This window comes from Capra hircus, chromosome 23 (assembly GCF_001704415.2).
Source record: "Capra hircus breed San Clemente chromosome 23, ASM170441v1, whole genome shotgun sequence".
NCBI classification, from domain to species: domain Eukaryota; kingdom Metazoa; phylum Chordata; class Mammalia; order Artiodactyla; family Bovidae; genus Capra; species Capra hircus.
In genome coordinates, this window is record NC_030830.1 from 16758797 (window position 1) to 16784936 (window position 26140).

Sequence of the window (26140 nt, forward strand, 5' to 3'; positions counted from 1 at the left end):
ATACTTTCTTTCCATGTGAGTCACTGACTAGTTCTTAGATTGTCCCAGCTTTGAGCTGAAATTGATAAATACAAATTTGCTAACTCACAATTCTTTTAAAAAATTAAATTGAGAAAGCCAGTTTCATCAAACCTACTTAATTTCAAATGAAAAGGTAATAAAGGAAAGACTCTTGCTAATGTTTTAGCATTCATCATCTTTCCAATTATCTTTAATATCATGAGATGCTTAACCTCTGAGCTATGCCATTTTCTACATCTGACAGCTAGTCCATCAGCTGGCCTCTGGGAAGCAGATGGGTGGCTCAAGGGCCTAGGTGAGCACACAGGTCCACAGACCCTTCTCTTCACACCCCAATGGCATGAGTAGCACATGCTTTCACCAACCCCACCTGGAACTCACTGTTTAGAGATGAAGGCTTTCCCCAGGAATGTGAGTAGAATGGAAGGGGACACTTGTAGCATGAGGCTTGGATGGGCTGGAAGGAGTCCCAGGGTCTAGAAAGCTGTTGTCTCCAAGAGGGCCTCTGGACACTGGTGACTGTTGGGATCTTTGCAACTCCGAGTGAGGGGTGGGTTAGTCCTAAAGGAGCGAGCCTCTGGGCTTCGACAGTGCCTGGCAGGTGGAGAAGCGGGAGAGGTGCTGATGGTAAGAGCAACCCACCCCGGCCCCAGACAGCAGTGAGTCCATCAGCCTCTCGCGAATGTGCAGCCTTGGGGGCATTAGCCCCTTCGGGAAGGGGGCAAAGGGTCAGAGGTTCCTGAGATCGTCCATGAAGGAGTGGTGAGGGGCTGGACATACGGAGAGTGAGTTTCAGTATTCAACAACCACAGTCACAATAATACATCTTAATAACACATCTTAATGTGTGTGCATGCGTGTTCAGTTGCTTCAGTCGTGTCTGACTTTTTACAACCCTATGGAGAGCAACGCACCAGGCTCCTCTGTCCGTGGGGTTCTCCAGTCAAGAATACTGGAGTGGGTTGCCTTTCCCTCCCCAAGGGGATCTTCCTGACCCAGGTATCAAACCTGTCTCTTGTGGCCCCTGCATTGCAGGCGATTTCTTTACCTACTGAGCCACCTTCCATTCCTTCCCACTTGACCTTGAAGCAAATTGATCTCTGGTCGTCTCACATCAGCCCCTTAGACTTTTACCCTGAGTTTCGAATGTGGGTCAAGGTCACTTCCTGGGCATTTCATCTTTGAAGAGCACGACCGGAAGACTGCAAGGGGACAACGGCTTTGTTCACTGACCATGTGACCCATCCTCCACCCCTGGGTTTAGGATGCAAGGCCCTTGCCCTCACCTCCAGGACTCCTGGCTCACACTGCCACCCACCTTACATTTTTATAGTATGTGCTGTGTGTGGCTGTCTCGCTGGTGAACATCGGACGGAGCACCTTGAGGGCAGTGACCTGGTTAATTTCCCCCTGAATCCTTAGCGTCTGACATTTGGACGTATTTGTGTATAATAGCATTTGTTGAATGAATTAAATGAGATTAGTCATCTAAATGAGCACTTAAAATGTTTTCCAACCATTTCTCTGCCCTGCACCGTGTTGGCAAAGCAAAAGTAAAACACGCCAGACATGGCTCCCCTGCAGAGGGCTACGTTCTGATGGAGACAGGTCTAGAGGTGGGCACAGACCCTTTACCCAGAATCATCCTGTCTGACCACTTCCTCTCCAGCAGTGGGACACTGGATCACACTTCCATTTAGGAGAGGAGCCTTGTACTGAAATGCCTTTCATGACCCTAATCAGCATCAGCATCCCTTTCTTTTAAAATTGTTTCCATTTCCGATACATGTATAGGTAGGGCAGAGTCCCTTTGCTATTCCCCTGAAACTGCCACAACATTGTTTGTTAATCAGCTATACACCAAAAAAAAAAAAAAGTTTTTTACAAAAGTGGCATCATGTAATTACCCCAAATCCATGAGAACTGATTGGAACCCAACCTATTATACATTCACCTTTTACTGTGTTGGAGCCCTAATTCCCATAAAAAAAATTGTTGCCATTTATATTGTGACTGTGGTATGATTGAGGTGAGCAAGCTGAGCTTGTTCAGGATGTGGACAAATGGTCACTTTACTCCTGCCCAGCGTGAGCCCCTCGTCCCTGCTCACTGCCTGGATTGCAGCCGGACGTGGCACCAGCATCTTCATTAAGCTGTCCTCCGTGATTCATGGATGCCTTCCCCCAGAGCTTACACATAATTCCAGACCCATCAACACACTGGGGGCAGGCGGCTTAAACCGCTCCTTCCAGGATATGTTACCTTGCGTTGGCCCTCCTGGAATTGCATTTGCGAGCCCGAGGTCCAATTACTCTGCCCAGCTGTGCCCTTGTAAGGGCCCCTCCCTCTCCTGAATCCGCAAGAAGCCCACTCTTCCCTCCGCGGGCATCAAGAGGACGCCCCCTTGATGCCAAACCGCTGCCCCTGGCGAGCTGAGGCTCTCTGGGAGGGGGGTCCACACGCAGGGACCTAGGCTGGCAGAGCAGGAAGCTGGCGGGCGAGCGGTCAGCACTGGGTGGTCTGCGCGGGTAAAGGAGGTCAGAGCCGGGGGGAAGCCTGACTTCAGCCCTCTTGGCTCTGAGCCGCACACCACCCTCCCTCTGATCCCCCGTTGGGGCGTATTTCTGCTTCGGGCATGTGGGACTCGGCAGCCACAGAGAAGAGTCAGCTGGACCAGCTGGACTCTGATTCGCCACCATCAGCACCTCGGTGTTGGAGAGATGGTGGAGGCGCTGAGAAAAGCAGGCAGTCATTCTGGTGGGTGCCGTTAGAGAAAGGGCGCGGGGCCGCAGACAAGCCAGCTGCCTGTCTGAGAGGAGCCGGAGGAGGCAAGTGAGGCCGGCGGCTCGGGGCGGCCGATGGCTGCGAGACCCCCACTCGGAAGTCCGTCAGGCCGCGTGCGGCCCGCGTGCAGCCCTGGCCTCTCGCGGTCGGCGGGGCCCGTGGGCGCCTCCCTGCCTGGGCCCGGCCTCTGGCAGCCTCCTGCCCCCAGCCCTGCCCGGCTTGCCGACCCTGCAGGCGGGCCCTGCTTCTCACCAGCGGCCATCGCCAGTCCCATCTGCAGGCGCCCGCCGGGCACTGTGCGGAGCACTTGACCTGCCTCCTTACATTGTCGTTTAATCGGTAACTACGAAGTTAGGCTCAGTATGAGGAAGCTCAGCGAGGTGAAGCTGCCTTCTCAAGGTCCCGTGGCCAGTGACTGCCCAAGTCAGAGCTTGGCTCAGGGGTGGCCGTGGTGACCCCGTGCTGGTGGACGTGTCCAGGGACAGTCTCCACCAGCCTCCTCAACCAAGGAGGGTCTCATAAATACTTCTGGCTTTCCAGAACGTTGATCAATTCTAGGGTTCACTGGTGTTTGTACTGAGGAGGCAGTTTCTGGCTTTCGTTATTAAAAAAAAAAAAAAAAAAAAACCAGAGTGACAGAAATAGCAAGTCATCCTAGACCACTGGGCGCCCTCTCTTCCTGACGACTTCAGTGCCGAGGTCAATGGCAACACATTGCCTCCCCGAAATTTCAGCTGTGCGACTAGTAATGAACGCAGTAACAGCAGCTAACACTCATTAAGCACCTGTTATGCTTGGAAATGTTGCCGGCTCCACCCTAGGGGGCAAGAGAGACACAGAGAGGGTGTGCGGTGCCCAAGGTCACACAGCCTGACCCAGGGCTGACTGAACCCCTTTAATCCCTGCACTCCACAATCTGGCATGGCCCGAGCTGGGTGAGCAGCAGCCGTTCAGTTAGTCAGACTGTGAGCCAAGCAGAGGGGAGACGGGGAGAATGGGGTGGTGGTCTGCTTGTGGAGGAGGCGGGAGGGCCCCAGACCAGAGGACATGGTCCCATGGTGGTGGGATCTTTGGGGACGACAATGAAGGAGCGAAAAGCCCAGGAACACCTGGGCTTCCCAGGAGGAGCTAGTGGTAAAGAATCCGCCTGCCTGAGCAGAAGATGTAGGAGGTGCGGGTTCGACCCCTGGGTCGGGAAGATCCCCTGGAGTGGGAAACGGTAACCCACTCCAGTATTCTCGCCTGGGAAATCCCACGGACACAGAGTCTCAAAGAGTCTGACACAGCTGAGCACAGTGAGGGAACGAGAGTGGGAGAAACTGGGAAAGGAATTTGGAGCAGAGAGCTGAAAGGGGAAAGGGTTACCAAGGAAAGGTCTGTCAGCTTCGGGCCTTTGTATCAATTGAACAAGGGGCATCATGAGGTTATTTGATGGGTGCCTGTGGGGATGTATGGTGGGAGGCATTTGGGTTAAAGAATCGGAAGAATAATTCTGAGCTGCAGTTGGCTACAAGGGCATTGAGTGGTGTGTGTGTGTGTGTGTGTGTGTGTGTGTGTGTGTGTGTGTGTGTGCGTGCGTGTGTGGAGAGAGAGAGTGAAAGGAAGAGATGAGCAGTGGAGAATGCCAAATAATTCTTTGAAACAATCGGCGTATAATTGCTTTACAAGGTTGTGTAGTTTGTGCTCTCCAGGAAGTGGATCAGCGCTCTGTGTGCCTACGTCCCCTTCCTCGGGGGCCTCCCACCCCCTAGGTCATCACGGAGCGCCGAGCTGAGGCCCCTGCGCTGGACAGCAGCTCCCCACCCGCCGCCTGTGTTACACGTGGTCACGCACACTCGCCAGTGCCACTCGCCCAGCTCGGCCCTCACCCGTGTCCATGGTCTTTTCTCCAGCGCTGTCTCTACGCTTGCTCTGCGAGTAGGTTCTATCATTTTTCTTATCTGCCATGTTTGAATGTCACAGCAGCTTCGGGGGTGGCTATTTGGGCCTGTTTGGTTTTTTTTTTGTCATTCCATATACACACAGGGCTGCTCTACTGGGACTCCAAGGGCTTAAATGGTGCTTTCAATTGCCGTTCAGTTTACAGAGGAGAGGTTTTGTCTTGACTGTAGTCTCCAGCTTGTCGTTGCTCAGCTTGCTCTTCAAGTGAACTGCAGTGTTTTTTATTCATACGAGCATTTTGCCTCTAGTTCAGCAATTTTGCTTCTTTTCTCATTCTCAAATGAGCGTCTACTGGGACTGCTGAGTGAATTCTGCCCCTACATCTGTGCTCCACTCCTGTGACATGGGGGAGTTAAGACACTTCTAACTTTTAATTTCTTCTAAAATGAGCTTCCAACTTCCTCCCATGCCCACTTGGATGTTTTCACCGCTGACAGTGTTTTAGCTTTATTACTTATAAAGAACAGCTCTAAGAGACATCTTTTTGGCTTGGAAATTCCACTGAGTTCATGCCTGGCAGTTTCCCTCCATACAGACCTTTGTGAATACCCTTTACGTCTGGATTCTTGGGATTTCCATCCGCCCCCCCATCTTTTTAGAATACTGTTTTGGAGTGAGTGGGTCCCCATGAATAAAGGAAATTTCTTTGGAATCCTAAACTCCTTGCAGCCAGCTTATGATACAGAGATCCAGGGCAGTGAAAAAATCATAGGGCTGGTATTTGGTAATAATTCTGACTTTATTTCCACTTCTATCTCTGAATAAAAGATGAGGTCACAGATCAGGAGAACCACATCTTTACATGCAAAGGGCAATCCTATTTATATTGCAAAGGCTAAAAACAATAAAGGTTGTGGTTAAGGGTCAGATTGGAGAAGACAATGGCACCCCACTCCAGTACTCTTGCCTGGAAAATCCCATGGCTGGAGGAGCCTGGTGGGCTGCAGTCCATGGGGTCGCTACTAGTCGGACGCGACTGAGCGACTTCACTTTCACTTTTCACTTTCATGCATTGGAGAAGGAAATGGCAACCCACTCCACTGTTCTTGCCTGGAGAATCCCAGGGACAGCAGAGCCTGGTGGGCTGCCATCTATGGGGTTGCACAGAGTCGGACACGACTGAAGCGACTTAGCAGCAGAAGGGTCAGATGGTCTTGGTTGTATTCTTAGCTTACCAGATGTGTGACCTTGAGAAAAGTATTTTAAGCTCTCTAAGCCTCAGTTTGCTCAGCTGGAAATGGAATGGTAATAAACTCCTATCTGATTAAACCTAAAAGGATTAGATAAGCTCATGTACACACAGAGACTAGTACACAGTAAGTGCGTAATAAACGTTGGCTGTGTTGCTCTTACCGTAGAGAAGACACGGCTTCTGTATCTCTGCCATTGACCATAATAGTCATGCGCTAAGCTAGAACTGCGGGGCTGGAGAAGACTCTTGAGAGCCCCTTGGACTGCAAAGAGATCCAACCAGTGCATCCTAAAGGAGATTAACCCTGAATATTCACTGGAAGGACTGATGCTGAAGCTGAAGCTCCAATACTTTGGCCACCTGATAAGAACTGATTCATTGGAAAAGACCCTGATGCTGGGAAAGATCAAAGGCAACTGGCGAAGGGGACAATGGAGGATGAGAGGGTTAGGTAGCGCCACTGACTTGATGGACACAAGTTTGAGCAAACTCCGGGATGTGATGGGCAGGGCAGGCTGATGTGCTGGGGTTGCAAAGAGTTGGACACGACTCGGTGGCTGAACAGCAACAATAACAAAAGCTAGAGAGGTACTGGTATACGCTCTGGCCACTAAAGCTGTGGCCTCTTCCAGGAGTCGCTGCTGTAATGGGGTGATCGATCTTTATTACTAGAAGCCCAAACTGCCGTTCAGTAACATTTCTCATTCATTAGCTAAAAACAATCTCTGACAATCAGACATTTGTGCCTATGGTATTGAATAGTCCTTAAAATAGAACAGAAAGAAACATCAGACTGACTCTGTCTGGTGGTAAATGTGTTATGCACTTCAATTTGATATCAGCCAGTGCCCTTGCAAATCAAACTCACCACACCGAATCCTTGGTGAGTTTGGAGTTCACGTTCCCGTCTTCTTCCAAGAAAATGTCCAGTTGCAAGTTGGCATCATTGTCATGGGCTGAGAAATAGTTGGTGACGACTCTCGCTGGTATCCCCAGGCATCGCAAAACTGCAGGAAAGAAAGATGGACCACAATTAAACAGATCGCCAAGATCTAATAAACATAGAGTGAGCAATCCCTTCTCAGAAGGGACTTTCTTCTTGACCAACATGCACAGGTTGTTCTCAGGTGTCCAAAGCCAGAAAGGGGCCTGTCGTCAAGGATCAGGGAAGCAGACAGAAGCCTTTCTGCTGGACCGGTGGGCGCCAAATGATACCGGTGGGAATGGAATCCCAGTAACAGGGTTCCAGTTGTTTGGCTGCTAATCACATGATCATCAAAGTAGGATTATTTAAATCTAGCTAATGGCCTGTGTTTCTGAAAATAAAAATTAAAAAAACCCAGCTAATAGGAAATCAGGAATTTACCAAGCAGACCCTCAGTGTGGTTTGATTTCCTGGGTGGGACTTGCTCTTGTGGCACTTGGTGGAGGGTGGCACCACAGCCATTCTAATTGTCAGATAATAAATTACCTGGATGCGCCTCTTGACATATGTACCTATTGATCAAACTTAATCCAAATGCCCTTCCTGGCTCCCAGGACGCCAGACATCAGTGCTCATTGAAAATAATTCAGCTGACAATTTTAAGATTAATGACTTGCCTCCCCCCCCCCCACCCTCAGAATTGTTTAGCATTTTTAACCAAAGACTATTCACCCTCTTCAATAGAACAACCTTGGAAATCCAAACACGAGTCTGGTAGAGACTCAAGGGTCCTCATTAAATGACTTAATCTTCACACCCTAAATGACACTGATGGCAACCACCACCTGCCTCCCACTTCCATCTTCCTCTCTTGATTTACAACCCTGACACACACTACAGTTTTACCAACAAAATGATGGCACTCCAGCTCTGTCCCTGGCTTAGCACCAATTCATGTGATCGCAGAGTGAGATTTGTCCCAGAGTCTGCTGAACTCATAATTTTAAGCCAAACGCAGCTTGACACGGGGCACCAGGACCTCCTCCCCTCCAAATTCCCTTTTCAGGTTGATCCTCATGGTGGCATCCCCTACATCGGGCCTCTGCCTTATCACCAGAGTCTGTTTTCTGGACTAGACCTGATGATCCTTTTATACAGAAAGCATACATGGGTGGAGGGCTTCCCAGGTGGCTCAGCGGTAGAGTCTGCCTGCAATGCAGGAGGCTCACGTTTGATCCCTGAGTCAGGAAGATCCCATGGAATGGCTACCCTCTCCAGTATTCTTCCCTGGAGAATCTCATGGACAGAGGAGCCTAGCAGGTTACAGCCCATGGGGTCGCAAAAGAGTCGAACCTGACTTAGCGACTAAACAACAGCAATGCGTGGATGGAGTTGTGATTACTTTATCTGTTTCTGCAACTAAAGAATCACATTGGGATAGCAAAACTGCAGGCATCAAGGGGACGTGGGGAGTGCTGTGTGTTTTCCTGGGAACATTTCATCAGAGAGGCTGTCTCCACCAAGCGCCTGGCACACAATCTTGTCTTGGGATCCACGGAGGAGGGGGCCTTCCTCCAGCTGTTAGCTTTCCTGAAGTTCAGGCTTCCACGTGGAACTCCGCAGACCAGGCTTCCTAGGACACTGATACCTTGGCTCCACTGCCCGTCATTGCTCCCAGGAAATACATGTTCCTGTAGCTCTTAACTAGATGGGAATGGCTAAGAAAATAATCCTACTCAGTTTGATGCCATTGAGAAAAAAAACGCACAACAGAACACTTATGATTTCTTCCCACTTGGACCTCTGACTGACTCTCAGATGGTCACAGCTTTGAGCTGAAATGGACAGTCTTCCTGATCATTTATAAAAATATTATTTCATCCTGGCTTCCAGCCTTCAGACCCTCCTTGATTTTTCTGATTAAAAAACACGCTAACTGGTTAAAACAGTCTCTATTAGTGAGAAAGCAGAAAGGACACTTTGCCTTGAGTTTCACGTCTTTCTTACAGGGCTATAGAAATAGCATGAGAATGATTGTCATTAACAATGATGAAGACGTACTGAAATAAATGTATTTTTTAAAAACTATTCACTGAATTAACAGTAACATTGTCTGGGCCGGGACAGACAAATGCCGTATTGGAAACTAATGCACGAGGTGGAAGAGAACGGTTCTGTTCCTGCATGTTTCCTCTATGGTTTGGATGTTGGGTAGATTAAAGGCAAGAGGGGATGCCAGGGAGTAAAGATCGTTCATTGATTTCTGGTGTATAATTGCTCAGGGGCATTGAGACTCATATAAGAACTGAGATAAGCCCATCTGCCACCCACCCTCTGCAGCGAAGGTAAAAACTAAGTAGGCATATTTACAAAATTCTCTCGGATACACAGTGAGCAAATAAGCATTTTTATAAACCTTCTGAATCACAAATAAGAAGTCCACATCTTATTATTTATTATTTTAAATTTTGCTAATTTAACCATTTTGTAAATGTGGAGATTACTAATTAAAAATTGTATATCCTTCCCTCCCACCCTTTCCTGGCCCCGAAACTCTCCATTTTGCTGAGGGTTGAACGATGGATTATGTAGGAAATTGTCCCTCATTCTTTCTATAAAGGTTCTGCAATCAAAGAGAAATTATGAGCATACTGGCCCAGTACGATTTAACCAGGCATTGACTACATCCCAGAGTAGCCATCCACAAATTCTATAGATCCAACAGAGACTGCTAGGTCCCTTCACCAGGTTAGAGACTACACGTCTTGAGGTGACATTTCCTTTACATTAAAACAATACTTACTCAACTGGTTACTTACACGTATTAAAGACACCAGCAAAAACCCAACATTGGCCATAGCGGACTGGTTTCTGAGAGCTCTTGTATTCCAGCAGGATGTCCACACTGCCGGTCCAGGCTGATGGGGGAACACCGTAAGCGTAGACGTTGTCCCAGGAGCCAGCGATGACGCCTTCATCGTCCTTGGCATTGATCTAAACGAGACCATGACAGGTGAGAAGGAGCCAAGGTCCCTTAGGAGAGCCCTCTCCGGACTCTGACTCTGGGCAAGCTAAGGCTTCCAGCGCTTTCCGTGTTCCTGCAGGATGAAGAGTTCTACTTCCGTTCACTGCTACTTATCAGGGAAAGCGGTGTGATGACTGAGTGTGTGAGGGCGAACCAGACGGCCAAGGCTGCTTCTTAAACAGCGTAGGATTCTGGTGAGGTGGTGCTGAGTAGCAGGCAGGAAGAGTTATCATGGCTTCTCAAGCACTTGGGCCCTTGGTCTGGGTGGAACAGCGCTGGAGAATGTGTGAGGAAGAGAGGAAGAAGGCTTACAAAAAAAGAAGGGTCAAAGAGAGGTCTTGTCGTGATAGAAGGAAAGCTAAGAATCGACAAATGATGTTAGATGTTAGCATGGGGGCCCAAAGTCTGATGGTCTAATGAGGTTTGACTTTGATGATGAGTAGCTGACTCTAATAAATTGAAAAAATATGTAGATGCTGTCATAGTAGCCATTAAGAATTAACAAGAAATTAGACTCCCAATGGGTACCTTGCAGAATTTATTTTTTTAAAAATTGCATGAACAGAAGTATTTTCTTTATAATTGTTTAAAGTGAAAGTGAAGTCGTTCAGTCGTGTCTGACTCCTTGCGACCCTGTGGACTGTAGCCTACCAGGCTCCTCTGTCCATGGGATTTTCCAGGCAATAGTGCTGGAGTGGATTGCCATTTCCTTCTCCAGGGGATCTTCCAGGGATTGAACCCAGGTCTCCCGCATTATAGACAGACGCTTTACCGTCTGAGCCACCAGGGAAATAATTGTTTAAGGCGATTATAAAATTTTGTTAACAGATATTTCCAGTTACATTAAGGACCTGGGGTATTATAGTTTACATATAAGGGAGATGTAAGCAAAGAATCTTGAATATTTGGGAAAAACTTGCCACACTCTCAGACGACAGTCATTTGGTAGCAACAGACCTCAAGTGCAAGAAAAGAGCTGTTTTATGTTTAGGTGATAAAACTGGGGCCAGGAATGAACAGTTTCGAGGCCTCCTGTCAGTTTCTTGGGGGTCCCCGCTGAATATTAACTTCTCTTGCCGTAACTTGCATCATGTTTAATTACAGTCAGAAGAATGTCTAGGTGGGGAGCACTAAAAACTGATGCCCCTTTAACAATGCTTGTATGTCGATATGACAATGGTTTATAGCCTTGCTCCTCAGTGTGTGGTCTATGGACCAGCAGCAACAGTGTGCTGGGAGTCTATTGGAAATGCAGACTCTCAGGCCCCTCCCTAGGCCTGTTGAATCAGAAACTGCAGTTTAACAAAATCCCCAGGTGATCTGTGTGCACATGAGTTTGAGAAGCATAGGTTCAGATGACACTGATGAGACATTAGTAACCAAAGTGGAACAGATGATTAAAGCAGGTGCATTCACATTATGAAAATCATAGAAGAGACGCTAAAATATGATGAGTTTTTATGTGTTCCTGGCTTTGCCAATTACCAGCTCAGCCTCAGCACTTCCCCAGACCCCTCTCTTAGCCTTACTGAGTTTAGATTTATAAGCGTCTATTCCCCAGTGGGTCGTGAGCATATTGAGAACAGAGATAAAAATCTATGCCTTTCTGACTTCTAACAAGTATTGGCAAAGAGCAGGTGTTCAATAGTTGTGGAATAATCCGTGGTATATCCAACAAGCATGTAGGCATTGTGCATCTGAATAAGACTAAGACCTTCTCTATGGAAGGAGATGGAAGAGGAACCCATCAAGCAGAAGGAAAGGTTCCAATATTAATACAGAAAGACGTCCAGGGAGAGTGGACTCCCAACAGAGGGAGTCATCAGCTTTCTTAGATTGGAGGGTGGTGGTGGCTGCGGTGAGCCGGGGAGAGAAAATGACGTGAAAGCCAGGTCTCGAGAGGCTGAGGTTCAGCAAAGGTTATCTACATGGAAGAAAGAGTTTGGATAATTGCTTGGTGACCATGAAGAACTATGACAAGGTCAGGGACCTGCAATAAGAATTATGTAAGTAGGCAGTATTGGAGAAGTAGAAAGCACTAGAAGAAAATGCTCAAGCAATTTAAGCACTCGCAGCTTCCACTGGTTTCCCCTTTGACTCTGTACAGCTGGGTTAAAGTGAAGGTAAATACCCGGCCACCCAGCTCCTCGGTGCTCGGTCAGTAAAGAATCTGCCTTCAGTGCAGGAGACCAGGGTTTGATCCCTGGGTCAGGAGGATCCCCTGGAGAAGGAAATAGCAATCCACTGCAGTATTCTTGCCTGGGAAATCCCATGGACAGAGGAGCCTGGTGGGCTACAGTCAATGGGGCCACAAAAAGTCGGACACAACTGAGAGACTAAACCACCACAAATACCCAGTTAATTTGTTTAATATACAGAAAAATTTAGTCTTTAGACCCAACTACTTGCAAACTCATGCCTTTGACATTAACTTTGACTTTATCCTGTAAGTCCATGAAATGACTGCCACGCAGCCGCGTTTAGCCGACAACTTTGGTTCTGTTCATGATCGATAACTCTCCTTGCAGTTGAATTGATTATCTAAATCTGCATCTGTTATAGTGAAGCCTGAAGAGTGCTGTGATGTAGCTTGATATTTATAAGTGGATCCAGCTTTAACTCACATTACCAGTTATTTATCCTTATCATTAAGAAATAGAATAGGGCAATGAATCTCAGAGGGAGGTAAAAGTTCCTAAACTAAGGTTCTGATGACTGACTTTCAAATAGCTATTAATTAAAAGTATTATTTATAGCCTACAGCTGAGCCCAATCAGCCAAAGGGAAGAGTACGAAAAAAAAAAAAGGAGCTCTCTCCTCTATAGTCCTTTTAATTGTTAATGCTGAGCTGTTCCCCCATTCTAGACAAATCACACTTCTCATTTATTAGCATTTGGCCAGATTAGCCACTGTTTTCTAATTAGGAAATTGATTTCTAGGGAGCCTAGATACTGAAAGAGATAAGTCTTAAGTGATATATATAAAGGGGTAAAGTCATGTTCTCCTCCTGAGACAACAGATCAGTTTGGGGGGCAGGTCAAGGGCATGTCGGTCCCTTTTCCTGCCACAGCTGACTGTTGACACCCTACCACGAGCTCAGAGTCGGACGAATGACAGGATGAAATGTCTCGGTCCTGCATCACTGGTGGTCAAGGAGACAAGATGAGCCCAGAACTTTGGACATTATTCAGCTTCAGCAAGGGTTTACTAAATTGTCCTCTCATAATACCTATGATATCGGAAAAAATTTAAAAACCAGACCCTTCAAAAGTCACTATCAGTGGCCTCAGTGGCAGAACATAATTCAGGGACATTTCAAAAGCTGGTCCAAGAAAAGACAAAGGTTTAGAGGTGGACAGAGGGGCAGCATGGCTCAGCTTCAGCACCAGGACTTCAGAAGCCTAACTGTCAAGTCAACAAAATCCTGAGATTGTACATTTGCATTTCAAAATCTGGAAAGAAGCAAGCTGAATTAGAATGCAGATTTTTTTTCCCCTTGTTCTGGTGGGATTCATGGGAAATAACAGAAGTGTAGAAAGGGGTGGAAAAGGGTCTACAGCCCTAAAAAGGTAGGAGTCTGGGACCATAGTGGGGAAATGACGGAAACCCGGAGTCGACCCTTCGTGGGGACGAGATCTGCCTCCAGGTGGGTGGAGTGGATTCTGGAATGAGACATTTAACAGGATCCTCAAAGAAAGAGCAGAGACCAATAATGCCCTTTTCTGCTCCAATCTGTCTCAGGGTACAAAAGGGTAGAATGAAATACACTGGCTTGAAACAGCCATTCAGAGGTGAAATCAAGCTAGTCTTGGACTGGAGAGTCAAGATTTTATCTACAGTTATTAATTACAGCAAATAGAACACTTGGGTAAGAGTTTTGCATGTATGATTTTTTTGAACTTTTATCTTTAAATTTTTCTTGATGGTCTGAATTCTTTTTTAGAGAGCATTATTATCTTTTTAACCAAAAATTATAATAACTTTTCATTAAAAAAAACTGGAAGCAGATATGCCAATATGCTGTGCTCAATTCTTGCAATGAGAATACACATAATTGCTATTTTCTTCTTTAAACATGTTTAGAATTTTCTCAAATATTTACCTGAGAGGAAAGAATAGTTAAAATTCCTTTTGTGCCCAGCAGGGTGGGCTGCCTCTCTGAATTCAGGCTTAGGCCCATTGCATAATTTTGCATAATTACTATTTTTTCTGCTTCTTTTTAAATATGTAAAGGTATTTTTCTTATTCTGTGAGCACATTTTATATGGCTTTGATAAGGTGACTTTTCTCTGTTATAAACCTATTATATTCTGTTAAATTATATTATGTTCTCATAAAGGGTAGGATTTCTGTAATTCTTGCAGAATGTAATTTTATACCTAATTTTGCCTGTAATAGTTTTTCAGAGACCACTGGATATAAATTTTGGACAACTTGAGCTAGTTTCAAAGGCAGAGGGTTAAATTTGGGAGGGAGAAGAGCTCTTCCTTGAAGAAGAACCCATCCAGTGTTTGTGAACAAGCTCCCACGTACAGTCTGGTGAAGGTCAGTCTTAATTGTAGGAGGAAGTTGTACAGTGGGTGTCAAATCGCCTCCATGACACTCCAGGGTTCCAATCGCTTTGGAAAATGGACAGATTCTTATAAAGCTAAACACATACATGCCCTATGATTTAGACATGCCTGCTTTAACTGCTTGTCTCAGAAATACAAAAATATATGTACACAAAGGGACTTGGACAGGAGTCTTCTTAATAGCTTAATTCACAACAGTCCCAGATTGGAAGCATCCCAAGTGTCCATCCTCAGGTGAGTGGATGACAGATTGGGGTACAGAGCATGGTGAAACACTGCTCAGCAATACCAAGGAGCAAGCTGAAGCGTGTGTAACGCCAGCCCAAATAGTGCCTGGGGTATAAACCCGTTATGTGAAGTTTAAGAACAGGCAAATCTAACCTATTCTAAGAAATCAGGATCGTTGTTGTTTCTGGGGGTGTGGGTTGACTATAAGAGAGCACAAGGGGAATTTCTGGGCTGGTGGTAATGTCTAAATTTGGGTTGGGGTGGTGATTATCCGAATCAAAACTCATTGAATTTTACATTTAATATCCATATGTTTCATTGCATGTAAATTTCAGTTCAACAATGACATCAACAAACCACGGGAACTAACCCTAACTTCTGGTGTGAAGCACACAACCACGATTCAAATGTGCTGTGCTTTATATATTTGACACAAGCTCTCACAGGAGCTGGGCTTCCCAGGTGGCTCAGTGGGTAAAGAATCTGCCTCCAGTGCAGGAGATGCGGGCTTGATCCCTGGGTCGGGGAGATCCCCTGGAGGAGGAGATGGCAACCCACTCCAGCATTCTTGCCTGCAGAACCCCATGGACAGAGGAGCCTGGCGGTCTACAGCCCATGGGGTCACAAAGAGTGAGACACGACTAGTCACCGGGCACGCACGCACGCACTGACAGGCGTGGGTAATGAGACTCATTTTTCATGAAAATCATTACAACTAGAGATTATTGATCTGTCTTCCTTAGTAACTGAGGATCCCTATTTGGTCCAAACGTATTTTACTAATTGACAATCATGAAAGAAATAACAAAAGGTGGACCGAGAGAGAGAGAGAAGCAGAGATACTGAGATTTTCAGCTTTCCAAGCACTGTCTGCTTCTTTTTCATTGCTAGTCCACTGCTGCGTGGTGCAGGACTGGTATGTAGAACAGGCCTCCCAAAGAGTCTGAATGAAAGCCTGGATGGATGAATGGGTGCATGGATGGATGGGTGGGAAAGGGAAGGAGTAGAGCAGGAAGCAGATGGGAAAGGACGTCAAGAGACAGGAGCGGGGAAGGAGGGAGGGCAGGAGGGGATGCAGAGTGCGTGCCCTGAGAGGGCCTGTCCCAAGCGGGATGCTGGCTTTGCTGCACTTCTGTTCGCCCCTCCTGGGGGTGTCTGTCCCAGGAGACCAGAGCAGCCCCGGCTGCAGAGCTCGGAAAGGCTGCTGAGAAGCGTTCCCATGTTTCAGAAACAGCCGATGTGATTACAAAATAGATGCGGCATTGAGACCTCATTCCAGGAAGCAATTCAGGGAAAGCAGACATTTAGATTGACTGTGATCATCACATTCGAGAGCTGGCTTATAATAAATGTCTGTTTTCCTCCCCAAATATGGGGAGCCCGGGCATAAGAAATGCAACCTTAATAACCGAGAGACCAAGCTGTTTGCCCACAAATGGAAACTTCATTACATTGCTGGCTTTTATCATAGGAGGGGAAGAAAATGATGTCTGAACAGTTCATTGTCTCATCCACCTCCTCCACCCCAGCCTAAGGGCGAGGGACTGAAAAAGACAGGACTCGTAAAAGGATGACATCTGTATCCAAGGAGCTCATGTGGTGCAGGCAGAGGACAAACACAGGGGCGTGCAGCGGCGTCTGTGGAGGGGTGGGGCCCGGCACCCTGAGATCCTTTCGTTTGACCCTGGACACGTCATTTGACTTCCTGCTACTCTTGCTCTGCGTCTGCACATCGGTTACTTACGAAATGGATACAATTTCTCAAAACTGGCTATGAAAACAATTTCTGTTGGGTAAATTCAAATTTTCTACTGGCTTCCAATATATTTGTCAATTGTTTCAAGTTCTTCAATAAACAGAAACGTAAATTCCTGGTGAATGCACGCATGCTCAGCTGTGTCCCACTCTTTTCGACTCCATGGACTGTAGCCCGCCAGGCTCCTCTGTCCGTGGGATTTCCCAGACAAGACTACTGAAGTAGGCAGCCATGCCCTCCTCCAGAGGATCTTCCCCACCCAGGGGCCGAACCTTTGTTTCCTACATGACAGACATATTTTTTACTTGCTGAGCAACCCGGGAAACCCTTGAATAAGGTGGCATTATGCTTCGTTTGAAATGTACTGGACATGGTTTTGACTCTCTACCCCGCTGTTCATCACTGGATTCCCTTGGCTATTCCTAGACCACAGGCAGGCCTCCTGCGCTTGTGGGTACCTTGAATCCAACTTTAAGAGTTAAATAAAATCTGACTAGAGTTAGTATTTCACCCTGTTGGGCTACAATCAGGTTTTTCATGACTCCTAGCTGGTAGATTCTCCAAAGCTGCCACCCTCGGGAGCTCCCGGTTGAGCTGTGTCACCATTGGAAAGGTCTCTGAGTGCACCTTTAGCTCAAGCCCCTAGCTCTTCCTGCTCTCCCTGAGTGAGGAATGCCGTTCTTGGCATCCCCGGGCATGAACGGCAGAGAGAGAAAACAACACTTTAAGAAAACAGATAGGATCAGAGCTCCAGAAACTCTGGATCGGAGCAGAAATCCATTGAGGATCCTACATCTGGCAATGGTCACCAGCCTGGGAATTTTAACTTAGGCATCTGCAGGACTGTGCAGGTGTGTGAGACATTGCCATTCTACTAAACACCAAAGGAAGCTGTATCCTGACTTTCACAAAGGTGGTACCGGGTCTAATGGGAGTGGTACCACTCCCATTAGAAGTTTTGATTGGCAGTTGGATAAATCTCTGACATAAGAATGGGGAAACAAGTTGTTTTTAATAATCCTTTTTTTTTTTTGATAGATGAAATTTTTCCAAATGTAAGATTCATATGGGGAAATGTGAAGAAGCTCCTCAGTGGGGAGATGGCTGGGGATAATGACCCTGGGGCACCCAACTCCTCAGATTTCTCCAGGACAGTTCACCCCAAGAAAGGGATTTTAGCTGCTTATAAACCAAAGGAGCAGTTATATAGTGCTTTAACATTTTAATTTTTTTTAAATAAAACTTTTAGGGAGCTGTGCTGTGGCTGGTCTATATATATATATGACCAGGGACTAGACTTCATGTATTTACTTGTGATTCGAAAGTTCATTTGAGGTAACTGCATGGAATTCCCAATCCAAGTGAATTTGTAAATGTAGTCTGAATGCTTGAAATAATTTGCTGCACGAAGAGGTTTGCTGAATGTGAAGCTTTCCATGCGATGGCCGAGCAAACAACTGGGGAAGAATTAAGCAGCGTTTGCAGTAGCTTTCTGTGGAGCTGCTGAGCGAAATATCGAAGTAGCAATGTCGTGACTGTCTTTTTCACACTTGGAAGGAAAAAAAAAAACGGTCGAAGTACTGGGACAAGATGAAGAGGAAGAAAGATGGACAGAGTGAAAAGTAGCTTTACTTTCAGCTCATCTGTGAGACCATGTAAGCGCGGGGATCAGAAGCCCTGAAGCCCATTTTGTCTCAGAAGTCTATGGTCATTTATCTTGTGTTGGGCTCTAGGAAACTCCAGGACCTACTCCACTTGCGATCAGCTTGATTTAGTAGCTGGGGTTCAAGATATATATTTTTTTATAACGTTAAAGAGTGTACTGAACATCGATTGGCTAAAAAAAAAAAGTCCAATCTTGAGTTAGTTCCCAAAAGGCACAGCTAGAATAAGGTATTAATGGGGATTAATGATGGCATTGTGGTTCGATATTAGCAAAAGTCCAGGGTCAAAAATAAATGTGTACACCTCAAGGGAAGCAGGCAAGTCCAGGCTGGCAACAGTGCAAAGACTGGAATTTAAAAATACCTAACCAGTGTATTGAAACTTTTTCTTCTCTCTCCTTCCAGATTTTCCTCTTAATGTCACCTTTTAAATAAAAAATTGCAATTGAATCAAGTAAGTCCCCAGAGGAGAAAGTTTCCCTCTAACTACGTTTTCCTGCAGTGCTTTGAGTGATGGCAATTTGGGTATAATTCCCACCACGAAAAAAGGGTTTCTATGAATAATCATGTGGTTTATCATTGCTGTGGGTCTTGGTTAATCATTCTGCCTTTTCACTCTGTGTCCCAGCACTTGTCAGGATACTGCTTTGTCCTTGGAAAACTGTGAGCAAAGCTTCAGGGGTTTGCTTTTGCCTACAACCCTATGCTTATTTCATCATAGACTTTGCTATACTCTGTTGGCAAGTTCTGCTTACAAGTCTGTCTTTTCTATTAGACTGTTAGCTCTGTGGCGGCAGAAACTATTTTGTTTACAATTGTAACTAGACTTAAGGTGATGCTAGAGGTAAAGAAGCCGCCTGCTAATGCAGATGACATAAGAGACACTGATTTGATCCTTGGGTTTGGGAAGATCCCCTGGAGGAGGAAATGGCAACTCACTCCAGTATTCTTGCCTGGAAAATCCCATGGACAGAGGCGCCTGGTGGGCTACAGTCCACAGAGTCGCAAAGATTTGGTCACGACAAAACAACTTAGCATGCATGGAATCTGGAAACATGGAATCTGTATGCAGGTCAAGAAGCAACAGTTAGAACTGGACATGGAACGGACTGGTTCCAAGTCTGGAAAAGAGTATGTCAAGGCTATATATTGTCATGTTGCTTATTTAACTTATATGCAGGGTATATTATGCGAAATGCTGGGCTGGATGAAGCACAAGCAATCAAGATTGCCAGGAGAAATATCATAACCTCAGATATGCAGATGACACCACCCTTATGGCAGACAGCAGAGAAGAAAAGAGCCTCTTGGTGAAAGTCAAAGAAGAAAGTGAAAAAGTTGACTTAAAACTCAACATTCAGAAAACTAAGGTCATGGCATCTGGTCCCATCACTTCATGGCAAATAGATGGGGAAACAATGGAAACAGTGACAGACTTTATTTTGGAGGGCTCCAAAATCACTGTAGATGGCGACTGCAGCCATGAAATTAAAAGACACTTGCTCGTTGGAAGAAAAGCTATGACCAACCTAGACAGCATATTAAAAACCAGAGACATTACTTTGCCAACAAAGGTTCATCTAGTCAAGGCTATGTTTTTTCCAGTAGTCATGTATGGATGTGAGAGTTGGACTATAAAGAAAGTTGAACACCGAAGAATTGATGCTTTTGAACTGTGGTGTTGGAGAAGACTCTTGAGAGTCCTTTGGACAACAAGGAGATCCAATCAGTCCATCCTAAAGGAAATCAGTCCTGAGTATTCATTGGAAGCACTGATGCTGAAACTGAAACTCCAATACTTTGGCCACCTGATGCAAAGAACCAACTCATTTGAAAAAACCATGATGCTGAGAAAGATTGAAGAGGGGAGGAGAAGGGAACAACAGAGGATGAGATGGTTGAATGGCATCACTGACTCAATGGACATGAGTTTAAACTCTGGGAGTTGGTAATGGACAGGGAAGCCTGGCGTGCTGCAGTCCATGGGGTCACAAAGAGTTGGACAAGACTGAGTGACTGAACTGAACCAAAATGAACTTAGACTGGAGATTCTCAATAAATATTTGTTGAATGAATGAGTTAATATTGAGTGCTTTCCTACCATCAACGTCTTTACGGCAATTAGTCCTCCCATCACCAAACCACAGCACCACCATCATCCCTGTTATCAGCATCACCACCATCATGGCATCACAACCACCTGTGCCACCATCAAACCACATTTGGTACCTAGTCTTCTTCGGGAAATCTTTCCCAGGGGCTCAATGCCTCTGGCTATTTGGGGGTCTCTGATTTATGACTATCTTCACTTATCCCCTACTTCAAACTTCACCTGTTCCAGAGCCCATTCCGTTGGGCCCTCCTTTTCTAGGAGATAGCTACATAACTTGATGTAGGAATTGTGTTATTGGTGTGAGTGTGTTGGTGCTCGCCCCCTAAGGTCTAATATGACTTAAGAGCAAGGACAATATCTAACTCTGTTTCAGCCACTTACTGGCCATGTGACCTTGAATGACATCATTTCCAAGGGCCTTCACCCCTTTACCTACAAGACCCCCGGAGAGTCTTCGAGATCTTATGTACTGGTTCTGTGTGCATTTTGACACAGATTTCCTATTAATAAATCTCAACTCAAAGGACCAAACCTGCTAGGACTTCCAAGGGGAATAACTGAGCAGTGTCTGCAGGTGTGGTGGCCACAGCAGGGGCAGTGCACCTCCCTGGAGAACTTCTCTGCCCATAGCTGCTATCAGATCCAGTCACTCATGGGGCAGAAACAGGCAGGCCCCAGGGCCCGCCCAGCAGTTAAGGAGCGGGCTATTTTCCTTCCCCCCAGGGCCCTGCAGTTCTTGTCACGAGGCGCAGCATACCTGTTTTGATAATCTGACCCAAGCTCAAATTCCATGTCAGGTCGTGCATGGGTGCTAAGTAGCTTCAGTCATTTCCGACTCTTCGCAAAGTTATGGACTGTATCCTGCCAGGCTCCTCTGTCCGTGGGATTCTCTAGGCAAGAATACTGGAGTGGGTTGCCATTCCCTTCTCCAGGGTCTTCTTCCTGACCCAGGGATCAAACCCAGGTCTCTTGCATTGCAGGCAGACTCTTTGCCATTTGAGCTGTCTTTAGGTTGGCCATGTCAGGTTACTTCTCAGTAATTCAGGGCCAAGGATGGAATGCTTTATTAGTGGTCATGAGTAAAACAAGTTTTCGGATGGCACAAACCATTCTTCTAAAATTTTCCTGGCACATTTCCTGGTTATTGTCTTGGTGGGGACGGTCACATCAGATACGAGGTGGAAAGCAAACAGCCATCAAGCAAAGTAATTTAAAGGAGGAAGTGTAATTTGGGGCAAGTTTCTTCTATTTTTCCCTAATCTCTTAAAAACAATTTTCTACCTTGAATCAATCTGCAGTGTAGCTTTGGTAAAATGCCCCACTCAGTAGTTAGAAAAGCCTAAATAAAAGTTCACTTATGTAAGGTTACAGATCTCAGGACCAATCCCCAGACAATGAGATCACAGGAGTTTTAAACTTTCTTTCTCCTGGGTAAACCCAGTAGCCCAAGGCTGTCCAGACTGTCATAAACTTTTCCGATTTTCACATCAAAGTGGAGTAATAGCAACTCAAAATAAGAACTAAATAAGATACGGAATGTATAAAGGGGGAAAAAAAGAAGAAAAAAGAACACTGTTTTGAAGAAGAAAAGGATGCTCTTGCTGCCACCGGGAATAACAAATGTGATCTAAGGACAGAGACAGAATTCCATTTTAAAGTCAAGGTGAGGCCTGCAGAGGTTGAGGACTGGGCCCCGGCTCACACAGGAAGTGGGAGGAAGGGTCAGAACCGAGAGGCCTGATGTGACCTGGGCCAGGCCCCCCCCCGGGGATGCTGTCTCCGCCTTCTCTTCATCAGAGAAAGGAAATGCACAGGTTTTGAACAAGGTCAGAAGGTAGATCATCCACGCAGGCCAGAAGAAAGGGCCAGGACCACTGCACAGGCAGGGAGACTGAGCCTCGGAGGGGCTCGGGGCTGTGACTCAGACCTCAGGGGCGTTTGGAAATATCAAAAGACCTTCTTGGTTGTCACAACTGGTGAGGAAGGTGCTCCTGACATCTCTGGGGCAGAAGCCAGGGATGCTCCTAAACGTCCTCTGGTGTGTAGGACAGCCTCCATGACAAGGAACCACCAAAGGGGGTTTCCTTGGTGGTCCAGTGGCTAAGACTCCCAGCTCCCAGTGCAGGGGGCCTGGGTTCGATCCCTGGTCAGGGAACTAGATCCTATATGTCACAGCTAAAAGACCCAAAGCGTCATGACAAAGGTCCAAGATCCTGCATGCCTCAGCTAAGACTCGGCACAGACAAATAAATATTTCTAAAAAGAACCATCCAAGGCAATAAATACTAGGCAATACAGATTTTTATCTGGGCACTATAAAGCCAGACTGACACTGTCATTATCATCATCATCATTAGAAGACCAAAGTTATTTATTATCTGTGCTTAGATTGCACTGAGAACCCATCTTCTTTCCACAGATTCCTGGCTTGTCTTCAGTGCCAGCCTTGGCCGTGACCTCAGGGAGCAAATCTGTCTTTGGGGCCCCGGTCATCTGCTCTTGCCTCTATCTTCCTTAGGGGCCCAGCCAGCACCAGGCCGGCTCATCCACTCCTTCCTGGCAATAGCTGATCCCAGGAAATTTCTGCCTGCCATCACTTTCATCTTGGCATGAACAGTGGCCAGTGTGTTATCCCTCCCAGAGAGTTTGCATATCATGATACATCTGGTTCCAAAATGTGTTTCCTATAAAAAGAATTTCCTGCCTCTGACCAGGCTGCGGAGAGGGTTGAGAAGTTTGAAAGTGACCACACACAGCTCCCTCTGTTCTTCCAGTGGATGGGACCAACTCCCTAGAAAACATCTGCTCAGAAACGGGCCCATCTGCTCGGACCCAGGGTTCTGGCTAAACTGAAGCAACTTCACAACACTTTCTTTCTGGGCTCCCTAAATACGTCTTCTCATATTTTAAGGCAAATCTTTACTGAGACATTTGAGGGGGTTTTGTTTTATTTATTTATTTTTCTTTCGGTCCTTGCCTAACTTCCCTCAGCGATTTCATGATAGATTTCCAGGACTTGTGAACAGGAGAGGAGCTCCCAGAGTGACCAGAAAAAAAATTGATTTCTTGGGAAAGTTTCACGTTTTTTATGGATTTTTAGAGGCTCAGTGCTTTCATTTCCAAAATCACTATAACTGAATGGATTTTGGAGCTCTTCTAAGGATTAAAGGAGATAGGAGATGTAAAACGATTTTGAAAACTATCAAACATCCATTTTGTGGATGTAAACAACGGTGGTGGTGAAAAAAAAGATACTGCCTAGAGTTGGGGGGGGTGTGGTGTTCTCCCCTAACACCCAAGGCCTCCCCCTCCAGAAAGAAAACCAAACCAAATCCCCCCAAATAGATCCTGCTCAGTTCTATATCTTGTAAGTGGGTTATAGATCTTCAAAATCAGAACTTCATAGGCCTTTTATGACTAGTAAAATTGCGAGGCAATTTGCATTAGGCTAGATGTGCTTCATTCAAGCCTCAGCTTTCACTTGGCCCGGTGGCACCACAGGAAGTATTGGGTTCGTTGCTTCCTGTTCACCTCCCGATTGCTTTTCTTGTGATCTCTACACTCGTAAAAATACACATGATGTGTGAGTGAGCTCGGGCTGGTGAGCATCGTTTCAGAGTGCTGAAGGAATTCACTTATATCCAACCACTGCCAGTAACTGCTTCCTTTCTCACTGCAAAACTGTCACGGTAACTTCAAAGAAGAAAAAGGGGCTCTTATCTGTGAATCAGGAAAAACAGTGACCGAAGGCCTCATGTATGTTGTTGATAAATAGTTATTAAAAAGAAATTCCTGGATTCTTTTGAATCATTGTCTTTTCACTTGCATATTTCATGTCACAGACATAAACTAACAACAACGAAAATAACTGCCTTCAGATGATCGTTTTTACCTTTCCACTCTTCTTAAATTTACACGTAGCCTAGTTGTTAATGTAACAATCTTTGTTCTTAAGTGCTAACCAGAAATTGCATTTCCTATTACTTTCAATCTAATATTTTTATAAAATTAATATTTGATTTTATTTCACTCAAATCAGACTCAAAGATAGCAGTCTTTCAGAGAGATATTTCAAAAAATAAAACTTGAGGAAATTGGGAGACTGCCCTGGTGGTTCAGTGGTTAAGATTTTGCCTTCCAGGGCAGGGGGTGTGTGTTTAGTCCTCAGGGAGCTGAGATCTCATGGCCACAAAATGAAAACATAAACCAGAAGCAATATAGTAATAAATTCAATGAAGACTTTTAAAATGGTCCACATTAAAAAAGGTCTTTAAAGAGGAACTTAAGAAAATTGGTAGCAAAAGGAGTATTTTTTGCTTAGTCTTTGATTGAATGAAGTATCAGTAGCACCTAGCTTAGTGTTTTTTTCAGGAATATTCTGCTTATATTTGGATTTCCCAGGTGGCTCAGTGGGTGCAGGAAACACAGGAGATGCAAGTTCGATCCTGGGTTGGGAAGATCCCTTGGAGGAGGGCATGGCAACCCACTGCAATATTCCTGCCTGGAGGATCCCATGGACAGAGGAGCCTGACGGGCTACTGTCTATAATGTCCCAGAGTCGGAAGGACTGAAGCCACTGAGCCCACGTGCACACACCGCTTGTGTTTGCCAGATGTGACTTGCTTTCACACAACACAGGCAGCGTCTGTGTGTCCCACACGTCAGTACAGCCCAGGGCTGCCCAGGACCTAGACAACACGTTTAATCCACCGCACTCCCCATCCCCCCAGACTCCCAGCCTCCTCGCCCGTGAGAGTAGTGTCTCCTCCCTCAGGAAGCGGTTCCAGGGCAGGGTCTGTGCGTCCTCAAAGACGCTTCAGGATCTCCTGCCGAGACCAGCAGGGAAGGTAGAAAATGCCTAGGTCTGGAGTCAGCCGACCTGGGATCCAGCTGAGGACTGAGGCTTTGTCACTGACAAACTGTCAGCACACTGCTGACAGTTCTAACTTGCAAAATGGCTTGGGTTATGCCAGCCCTTCCCCACCTTCTCTCATGTGTTTACTCTGAAGAATCAACACCCATTTCATAAACCGTCAATATACAGTCCTATGGTGAGGTATCGCTGGAACAGAATAGCGTTAGTCATTTATTTCTTCACTCTTACTGTGGATGTGAATGAGATAAACTATGCTTTACAGTGTGTGTGTGTGGTTTTTTGTTTTTTGTTTTTTGCTGCTCCTTGGTGTTCGATCAATTGATTGATTGATCAATTGATTACAGTTACTGACATTTCGTCATGGTCCCTCTCACTCCCCAGGCAAAGATGCTTAAGAATAAGCGATCTGTACTATCATATCACCTATTAGCATGTGTCTGAAGCCAAAGCCACATACAGTACTGAGACAAGAATTTAGTTTCATGGCACATGACAAGCTCGGGGAATTACAGACTCTTCCAAGGAAAAGTGTATCGCGTGTAAGTCACCATTTCAACGGCTCTTCCTGAACTGACACCCATATGGAGGCAAATGACACATCTAACTGATTCCAGCCACCAGCAGTTGCTCTTACCATGGCAGACCCAACACGGCTGACTTTGATGGGATTGCCTCTGCCGGAAAGGTCCATATTTGCTCTGTCCATCACGTACAGGCAAGTGTCAAGGATGCCTTCCTCAAACTATTTGGGAAAAAAAATGAGAAACTACTTAATGTCCAATCTGCAAATAAGACCTTCATTCTCTGCCAAAAAAATAATATGAGACCACAGCCTAATGTTTAGAAATGTGTATTTCCTGTATGGAAATCACTCATGATCTTTAGTGTGAAATATTTAAGGTAGAAGGAAGCAGGCAGCTTCTTTTATCTTTCAGTAAAATGGATAAGAACTTAAAAGCTAGCTAGAAATATAAATAGGACTACTAGCAAGCTGCTGTGCTCAAGGATCATGAACAGGGACTTCCCTGGCAGTCCAGTGGG

General features: G+C 45.9%; 1 protein-coding gene across 1 annotated transcript in view; it reads right to left on the bottom strand.

Moving 5' to 3' along the window:
• Nucleotides 1-26140, bottom strand: part of F13A1 (coagulation factor XIII A chain) — a 140245-nt gene that overhangs the window by 50870 nt on the left and 63235 nt on the right. The window contains exons 6-8 of the mRNA XM_018039247.1: nt 25734-25841; nt 9683-9857; nt 6807-6945 (exon numbers count right to left, since the gene is read on the bottom strand). Of these exons, the coding sequence (XP_017894736.1) occupies nt 6807-6945; nt 9683-9857; nt 25734-25841 (422 nt within the window). The remainder of the gene's footprint in view (nt 1-6806; nt 6946-9682; nt 9858-25733; nt 25842-26140) is intronic.